We start from the raw sequence: 10,121 nt of genomic DNA, 5'->3' as shown, positions 1-10,121 counted from the left end.
TTTAAAATATATTAAGAAAAACTTAAAATATCAATATCAACATATTTAATGTTCAACAAATAACAACACAAAAAAATTCAGTAAAAAGATTATAAATATGTGTACCTCTTCCATTTTCCATTTTCTTTCTTTTCCTTCCTCGCCCCTTTTAGATAAGTATTTTTATTATGTTTATTATTAGTGAAAATATATCCACATCTGTATTCACTTTTTTTTCATAGCAAAAAATAATGAAATTATAATTACGTAAATAAGTTTTACAAATAGATAGTTTTTTTTGTGTGTTGTAGATGATTTTTATTTATTTAATAAATTATTTTTAGTTATTTAATTTAGAAAAATAGTTAAATTTAAAAAAAAAACAGTTAAATTTGAAAAATCATTTCAAATTAAACAAAACAGTAACTTCAAGCGTAAAAGTGAAAAAAAAGAAGGGAACACCAAAATGGAAAATCTTTTTTAATATATATAAGTATAAATAAACTGGTAATTTGAAGAGTAAAAGTGAAAAAAAAAATTAGACACCAAAAATGGAGAATCACCTTTTATATATATATATATATATATATATATATATATATTATTATTGGTATTCTCTTTCACTTTCTCAACCTTTTCCATTTTTGCACTCTTTTTTCCCATGAAAGTAAGGGGAATTAAGAAAAACGCCAAGAGCAATTTGTGGTAGTGCAATAAAACAAAAGTAGCCGAAGAAGTCTGAACCATATATATATTATATTAAAAAAAAAAGATGGTTAAGTTTTCCTGAAGCATGAAACCACAATGAAAGCTTTGCTTTGAATGGAAAGGAATGTGCATTAGCATGTTTTCCATTTGATGAAATGAAACCCCCAAAAGCTCCATACTCACGAGAATCATCAACCCTTTCTTTTCTTCCAATATCCGATAGCATGCTCTTACCCATTCCTTCACCACCTTGCTACATCTATATATATATATATATATATCCCATTATTCACACATATATTTTTATATTCATACCATAAATAAATAAATAAATATACACATCACCCTTTTCACCCTCTTGCGTTTAAACCCTTCCCTCTTATCCCTTTCTTTCTTCACACACTCACTTTCTTTCCACTTTTGTTCTCTTCCTCCCATCTTATCACTTTACCCTCAATTATGTGCCTAAGCGACACCTACACTACAAACGGCTAAAACAAGGGAAACTAAATACTACGCACACACCTTTTATACATACAAATATTCTATTAACTCTATTTATACATGGCTTCAGCAAGGTGCATGTATATACATACCCACAAGACATGTACATTATCCGTATGTGTACGAAACATATGTATATTTTCAACAAATGTCGTAAAACAGATTTAACACAACAACAACAACAACTCAAAGTGTGGAGTGTTGGGTAGGTAGACATGTGGTGACTAGGTTTCTTTAGACACAAGATTCAAGCGGCAGTCAAGAAACCTAGCATTGTTCATGTTTTTGTTCTTCATGTCGCTGAAACAGTTTGTAATAATTATTATATAGTGTCCTTTAAAATTTATATTCTGGAAATTCCACCATCAGAGGCATCTTCTGCACGGATTCTGGGAATTATTCACGTGCTGCATCAACTTCATTAGTTACCATTCATATAATTTCTGTCTTCACATTAAATAATTCTCATTATTATCTATGGCTATTAATAACTCAAGTAATAGTACAAAGTATAATTTCTTGCGATTTTAAATATGATTTTGAGTACCCATTTGTTCATATTTATTTATAATAATGAATATGAAAATTTCTGTTTTAATTATATCAAAAGCATCTTGAAATTAACTTTAAAAGGGTGACAATAGTCAAGCCTTGGTGGGAGGCACTAGCAAGGAAGCCACAACACATATCCTTTAAATTCTAAAGTTGAAAAAACAAATGCACAATTTTTCCTTGGGAATTAATTCTCCCCACTCTTGGTGAGATGTCACAGAAATATTCCACACAGCATAAAATATATATTAAGTGTACCGCACATGAAGATCATTGAAGGGCATGAAAATATGGTTCCTAATAAGTACTTGAAAGTAGTATTGCACTAGATTCGTTACAATTAAGAGAATTAATTAATACAAATGAAACTGAAAAACAAATAAAGACATTAATTAATTAGTACAACAAACCCACTAATTTATAACAAAAGAAAAAAAAAATGTACATGAGCATCATCAAATCCTTCTCCTTAATTGATCTACCAAATAAAAACCTAACTATAACAAGACCTGGATTATCTATTTAATCAATCATATATAAATCTATACAGTATAAGTATCCCAGAACTTTTTCCTTGTCTAACATATAACATATATCTCTGTATATATATATATAGATAATCAGAAAAATAAATAACTATGGTATATCTATATATATACCATAAATGAGCAAACTTGGTTTGATTAGTTTCTTGGTTGATCTTGTTCAGTAATCATCCCAGAGGCAATCCAAATCTGAGAGGGTAGCAACTGATGAAGGAGCTTGATCAAGATCCTCGTACAATGCCTTGTTCCTTCCCATGTTGTTGTTGTCTTGCTTTGACACCACCGAGGAAGTGTCAGTGTTTCTGTCGTTGCTGAGGCACGTGTCTTGAGAGGCACTGACCACGGTGTTGGAGAATTGCTCCATCTTGCACTGTTGGAAACTGTTTTTGCCTTGGTGCATATAGTAATCTTGGAACATGTGGAAGGTTGAGTTTTGAAGGGGGTTATGATTATTGCTTGCGCCAATTCCCATTGGGTTGTTACTAGAGTTGAAATTCCCTTGGCTGGTGGAAGCGTTGTTGAAATTCTGATAGATTCTGTATTCTTCGGGCTTCATCGTGTGGTGATTGTTGTCGATGAAATTGGGAAGGTAATAGGGTGGTTTAGGTGATGAAACTGATGAAGGTGTGTTGTGAGTGTTAGTACTATTAGTAGTACCCTTGAAATCATCATTGTGAATGTGTTTGTTGTGTGAGGTTTGATCAAAGAGAGGATCCACAAGAGGTGGAAGTGAAGAGAAATCAAATAGATCTTCTCCTATTGAGTTCATTCTGAGAAGACCAATGCCAGGGTTATTTGGGAGTACCCTTTTGTTAACATCACTGTTGCTCTTATGGAAAACCTTGCACACAACCCATTCATCCTGAAACAAAAACCAAAAATAAAAGAAAAAAAACGAAAAAAGTAAGTTTATGTAAGTTGAAGAATCTGAACAATTGAACTAAATAAAGCAAAGAGGACCACCTGAGAAAGAAAACTCTCAAAACAACAGAAAAGGCACTTTTGTAAAAAGCGAGAAAGAAAATCCATGATTATTATTATTATTATTATACCTTGGCAGCCTTGGGAACGTTGTAACATGCGAATTTTCCTTCCAATCTGAATTCGTGCATAACCCAATTTGTTTTCTCTCCCTTTGGAGCTCTTCCTCTATAGAACACAAGGGTCTTCTTCATCCCCACAAGATTGTTCTTCCCTTTGAAAATCTCTTTGTCTTTCCCAGTGGCTTTCCAATACCCAGATTGTGTTGCTCTATTTGTTCTCAACCCTGTTGGATACTTCCTATCCCTTTGGCAGAAGAAGTACCAATCTTTCTCCCCCATTTTCGCTTTCTCTACACACCCAAACAACGATTCAGATCAATGGAACAACAACAAGAAGAAAGGTGAAAATCATAACAGAAGAACAAAAATACTCACTGGGCAAGTCCCAAGGCTCACACTTGTTCAAATCAGCTTCTCCAATGGCAGTTGCACTGAAGCCTCTATTCAACACTTTCTCTGTGAGGTAACAAGTGATGATCTCTTCATCTGTGGGGTGGAATCTGAAACCTGGGGGCAAATCCAAAGCTTCATCTCCTTTGTTAACCACAACAGCTTCTTCCATCATCAAATCAAAAGCCTTAACCAGCAACAACAATAACAACAACAACAAAAACAAGAAACTGTATCTAACTTGTTCTGCAAGAACTGTGTATACAGTGGTTGATGAATTGAGTTATGTGTGTGTGAGTATCTTATATGTTATGTTAGATGAAAAAGAGAGGAAGATGAAGGGAGAGAAAGTTGAGAGAAAGAGGAAGAAAGAGAGGGAAATAGGCATAGGTAGGTAGATGAGATGAGAGGAAGAAAGTAAAAAGAAGAAAAGATGGTGTGCTTAAATAGAGGAGCGTCTAAACACAGCTCACACATATACACGCTGTGAGATCCGTGGTGTGGAAGGCACTTATTCAACAAGCCTATAAATACTGCTTTATCTTTTTCTATTTTTTTTTTCAACTGTGTATTTGATTCGTATGTCCTGTTTTTTTTTTGTTTTCACCTATTGCATATATTTTATTTTTCCTTGTCAGGTCATTCATGTGATTTTATTATATTTTGTATTCCTATTTGCGTTATTCTAAGTGAATTAAGTGATATATAAATTATGTAAGAATAAAAACTCTCTACTTTTTGTTTTTTTTTTTTACTTGGATACGTTCACGATTTTAATAAATATACTCATTTCTTCCCTCTAAATGATGAAATATATTAAATAAGTTATGGGTGATAAAAAAACTTGTTTTTTTTAGTCCTTTTAATAAACATTGTCGAAAAAATATATATCATTTTTAGTTCTTTTAATTCTGAATATACATTGAAAAATAATATTTTGACTACTAAATTTTGATAACTTTTTTTATAATATGAGATAATATCTTCTAAGTGATTTTATAATATTAAGAATAAGAAAATGAAAAAATGAAAAATCATTTAAAAAGTGACACTTAATAATTATAAGAGAAAATTGTCAAAATTTAGTAGTCAAAACATATTTTTCTATTTTTTATAATCTACACTCTACAAAGGGAGAAATGATGAACTTTGAAGGGGTAAAATGGTGTTTTAAATTAAAATATTAAAAAGAGACAAAAAAATATTAGAAAAAAAAAACTAAAATTGGATTTTTGTGTTTCAACTAATTAAAAACATACTTTAGTAATAAAATATTTAAGCAGTAGAAGATGATAATTGTTTTTTTGACAGATTATATAATTGCTTTTCGTTCCTCTTAAAAATATTATATTTTTGATTCTATAACATTTGTCGTCACCTTCTTTGATCTTCGACACAGCAGTCTATTAAAATCTGCTTACGTTAATGAATATTTATATGTTCAGAAGATCTAAAATAAATAATTGATTATATAAACTCTAATTAAAAAAAGCACTATATGCACATAAATATAAAGATAAATAGTTTTCCTAGCAGGAAACCATATTTAAAAAGAAGAAAAAAAAAAGCAGCTACCCATAAATATTCTAAGATAGATGAGAATATTTGTAGGCTCTCAAACATCTTCTAGCCAGAATAAAATAAAAATAAGTTAAAAACAACATAGATAATTATTTGAAACAATATGATCAAATCACTAAAGAAATAGTTTTTCTGATAAAAATCAAAGAAAAATGTTAAGAAGAAAGTGAATAAACAAAAGGGTAGGGACCCTATTGTTTGTTCTTGCCCCATCAATTTTCAAAATAAAAAGTTGTTTCCATAACTTTATTCACAGTGTTCATTCAAAAATTCAACCTAACATCACTGGAGAATTTTCATTGTACCTGTTTCCATCTTCTCACACAAGCCTTGCTCTTGAAAGCTTCTCAAGACAGAAACAAAGTTTCTATATATATATTAAAAAAAAAGAATGAACTTGTGTTTTTTTAATTGAATTTTCCATTAAAAAATGTGTGATAATTAGTATTATGACAGATTTTGTTGAATTTTTTGTATTTGTCAACACACAGTTGCTGCCTTAGGTTGGTGGAGGTAGTTTTTGTTGGTAGCTGGCTTTGCTCAGCTTCTTCATTTAAGTTCACATTGGCTTCTTCACCACATTTGTTATATTAAAAACAATGAAAACAACATCTAAAATCAATTACTATTAATATAATATAAGTTTAAAAGCAACTTTGCTTTTAATAATATTTAAAACCTTGAATGTAAATCCATTTCTTAGTCACATATATTTTATAGTTTTTCAAAGGGGATAATGTATTCAGTGTACTTTTTAACATTTTTGAAGTTCGATTTTGTTTTTCTAAAACTTTTATTTGGTTTTCTTGTTCATGTTATGTTTTTAAAGGTATTTTTGTTGTTGTAATTATGAAGGTGGAAGTATAGTTTCAGTTGGTTATTTTGTAGAGGTGCATGTGCAATTTTTTTTGTGTGTGTATATCTCAAACATGATATAAAAGAAAATACGAAAATTGAAACTGAGAAATTATATTACCAAATAATCGATTATTTGTTAACATAATTCATTGTGTTGTATATTTTTAGCTTTCCGTGTTTAAAAAATACAATGAAAAATATATTTTTTATTTTTTAAAATATAATAATATATAAATAATTTTAAAATGAAATGAAATAAATTTTAATTAAAATAGTTGTTATTGTTATTTTTAATTGAAAAAAAAAATCACTTATTTTTATTTATTTATTTCAGTTTCCCCACTTTTACCTTTGAATTTAAAGAAAGAGAGAATTCACGGTCTCAAACTCATACAAGTCAAGGAAGAAAAAAACAATGATGGGAACGTAAATTTCCTAAGAGGTTTCGGTGTTTGATTTCAGCAGGCAATGTTATAACTGTGCGACCAGGGAAATCAATAATTAAGAGTAGTTAAATAATAATAATAATTATCATTATAATTATAATAAATTTTCATATTATTATTACTTTTCTTTTCTTTTCTCGTCCAGTTTTACCACTATTTTTCGTTACAAGTAAAATTTTAGAAAATAAGTGAGTTCTTCAACTTCATTTTCATGAAAATAAGTCAACGATAAGCTTGATATCTACTAGTCAAATGAAAGTTAACACATGAAAATAATATATATATAAATATATATATATATATATATATATATATTTTGTTTCAAAATTTGTGTACTTCTTTGCTTTAATTTTTATATTTTAATTTTAATTTATTAATTTCTATTACTAAAATACAATAGTTTTTTTTATAAAAATATTCGTCACAAAAATATAAGAAACATCATTTTGAGATGAAAAATATCACTTTATCATATATGGTTCCAATAAAATTATTATCATAAAAAAAGTTCTCACAAAAAAATTGTTATAGCTATTTGTCACAAATTATGATGGAAAGAATTATTACAACATTAATAATTATTTAATCAAATATATATATGATCTTGTTAAACTACCATAGTTTAATATAGTTTAAGCATAAACACACAACTTGAAGTGTGAGAAAAAATTTAATAAACAAAAAAATAAACATACAGGTATATTAGTATCAAATTTTTTAGATTTTTTATTTATTTTAAATATAATTTTATAATTATTTTAATAGAGATATATTAATACTAAAACAAAATGGTTGAGACATTTTTTTTAAACATACTTTTATAATTGATTTAATAAAAAAATATTAGTACTAAAAGAAATTTTTTTAAGATCTTTTTTAAGGTTTAAAACAAATGATGTACTTGTTTTATTCTCGAATTGGTTTTGATTTAAGTAGTTTGATGGATTTAAAAAGAAAAATTGGTTCAATTTTTACTAATAAAAATTAACCATTAATATTTATCTGATAAAAAAAGAAGTGAGTACAAATAAAAATGGTATAAACTAGTCTTGACCATTTAAATCTCGTCTAAATTATATACTGAAAGTACGAGTTCATGTTTATCTAGAGAAAACAATTTGAGAATTAAAAATTAAAAGAATAAGAAAAGTACGGAACCCTTATATTGAAGGATTAATGTGGGTTTGAACAGTTCGGGTTTTATGAGGAAAAGTTAATAATGCATAAATAATTTAGGTGTTTGAATATTTTATTCACCTAAATAATTTTAGGCAATAAACTTACGTACTTTATTTTTATTATAAGATTCAATTAGAATATATATATATGTCAATTCAAAATATATATTAATTATTTTTAGACTAAATCATTCTTAAATAATAATATAAATGATAAGAATAAATGAAAAATATAAATGTAAGAAAACATTTTTATCGTTAATTAAAGTAATTTTTTTTTACTTTGATAGTTTATTGGTGGTAAAAAACTATCTGTCTTTGCGAGGTTTTCTTTTCTAAATGTCTCTTGTAAAATAAGGAGATAAACTTTTTTTTTCTCTCTTATAGGAATTGGAAAATAAAGATAGCTACAAATTACGCAATCATTTCTTTCCAAACATAATTAATTAATTAATTAATAGATGAGAAGCAATTAAATAAAAATGGAAATTTTAATTTTAGAAGAATAACTTAAATTATTAGTAAAAATAGTGCTGATAACTAAATTTAAAAATTTAAATTAATTAAAGAGGTGTTATAGTTTATAAATATGGATAGAAAAAAAAATAACCGAGTTTTATAAATATAATGAAATGAGTAATATTTAAAATATTATATGAATTATTTCATGCAAGTTGTAAATAGAAAAGGGTATAATTTTTTTTCTTAATAAGTAGGATTTCATGTCAAACCCATATGCTGACCTTTTCATCCTCATTATTAGTTACTAATTATTATTACTTAATAATAAGATGTTTTTTCTTTTACTTAATTTAATCATGAGTTTATGGCTTTCTGAAGGTGGGAACTACGACTCTTCATAGCCAAAAAGTTTGAGGGAGTCAATCTGAAAATTTCAAAAAAAGTAGTAATAATGAGTTTCAACTTTTCCTTGTTCAACATAATTTCTTAATGATAATTAATCATACTCTTAATTTCTTTTAAAATGAGGTATGCATTAGTCTATTATCATTATTGTTAGTAATTGCTCTATCTTTTCGTATAATTGAAAAGTCTTGTAAAAATAATGTTGATGGTTCGTGTAAGGATATTAATTGAAATTTTAAAATAAAAAGTTGTATTAAATATGATAAAAACATATTAATAATATTAAAAAGTATTTTTCTTTCAATTATAAATAGTATTTCGTTTTGATTGAATTCTATGTTTGGATATGAAATATTTTTAAAAAAAAATAAGTGAATGAAAAATAAGGGAAAAAGAGAGAGAATGAGTAATTAAAATTTTTATAAATTCTTAAGTTGTTAGGTTTTAGAGAAGTAGAAAATCAATTTAAGAAAAAGTGAATATATGCTACTTAACTTTAAATATTATATAAATGTTGATTTCACATTCAACATAAATTTTATTAATTTTTTATAAATTTGGTTTGAATTTTGATTCCTGAACTTAACTTTTATATAATTTTTATTTGTTTGGATATAATTCAATAGGAAAAATTAATGAGTTTTTTATTTACTATTATTTAAATTTGTTTTGAGTACATGTTTTGGGATCTGGTGTTGTACATCAGATTTTAAAATTTGATAATTACACCTCCGGAGATTTTTATTGGATTTCATAATCTGGTCCACAATAAATCTTTTAAATTTCATAATCTACTTACTTTAACCTAGAATGGAAGGTGAGGAAGGAGAACAACATAAGATTTTGGAAAAACAAATGGATTTCGGAACAATATCTGAGTGTTACTTACCCAAGATTATATACTAATTTCCTTGTTAAGAATGGAGCAATAATGGAGATAGGAAGATGGAATAATTAAGGTTGGGAATGAGAAATAAAGTGAATAAGAGAATGGTTTGAATGGAAGAAATCTCAATTAGACAGAATCATGGAACAACTTATACATATATCATTATCTAAGGTCAGAGAAGACACATTAATATGAAAAGATGAAGAAGGGAACAACTACACTATCAAATCAACCTATAATAAGTTGCTCGGTAAAATTAATAGGAATGTAACAAAGTCTTCAAAAATTTCTCGAAGATCAAAGCTCTTCCCTCAGCCCAACACTTTGCATGGAAAGTTCTCCTCAATAGAATGACAACTAAGGATAATTTAATTAGGAGAGGTATTTTGACAGGGTTTACCTTATGTGTTATATGTAGTAATGACGAGGAAAGTGTCTCCCATTTATTCTTTACATTTAATATTGCTTACAGTGTATGGAATCAATGTCTTAGATGGGTCATAATTACTAGTGTTAATCATAATGTTGCACAACATAACATAACTTTAGCCAGTTTGACCTTATGGAATTGAATAATAAAC

The 10,121-nt window shown here is 27.4% G+C and overlaps 1 protein-coding gene across 1 annotated transcript; it reads right to left on the bottom strand.

The window, feature by feature from the left end:
• Positions 1–2,135: 2,135 nt before the first annotated feature.
• LOC114180967 (NAC domain-containing protein 87-like) lies at positions 2,136–4,204 on the bottom strand. The gene is made up of 3 exons (XM_028067268.1): positions 3,707–4,204; positions 3,341–3,621; positions 2,136–3,150 (listed from the first exon to the last, which is right to left on the bottom strand). Exons 1-3 carry the CDS (start codon positions 3,894–3,896, stop codon positions 2,449–2,451), a joined length of 1,173 nt encoding a protein of 390 aa, XP_027923069.1. The 5' UTR covers positions 3,897–4,204; the 3' UTR covers positions 2,136–2,448.
• Between the last annotated feature and the right edge of the window lie 5,917 nt (positions 4,205–10,121).

Source organism: Vigna unguiculata, chromosome 4 (assembly GCF_004118075.2).
Source record: "Vigna unguiculata cultivar IT97K-499-35 chromosome 4, ASM411807v1, whole genome shotgun sequence".
NCBI classification, from domain to species: Eukaryota; Viridiplantae; Streptophyta; class Magnoliopsida; order Fabales; family Fabaceae; genus Vigna; species Vigna unguiculata.
The sequence above is the reverse complement of the archived record's forward strand: the minus strand, read 5'-3'. Positions and strand labels throughout refer to the sequence as shown.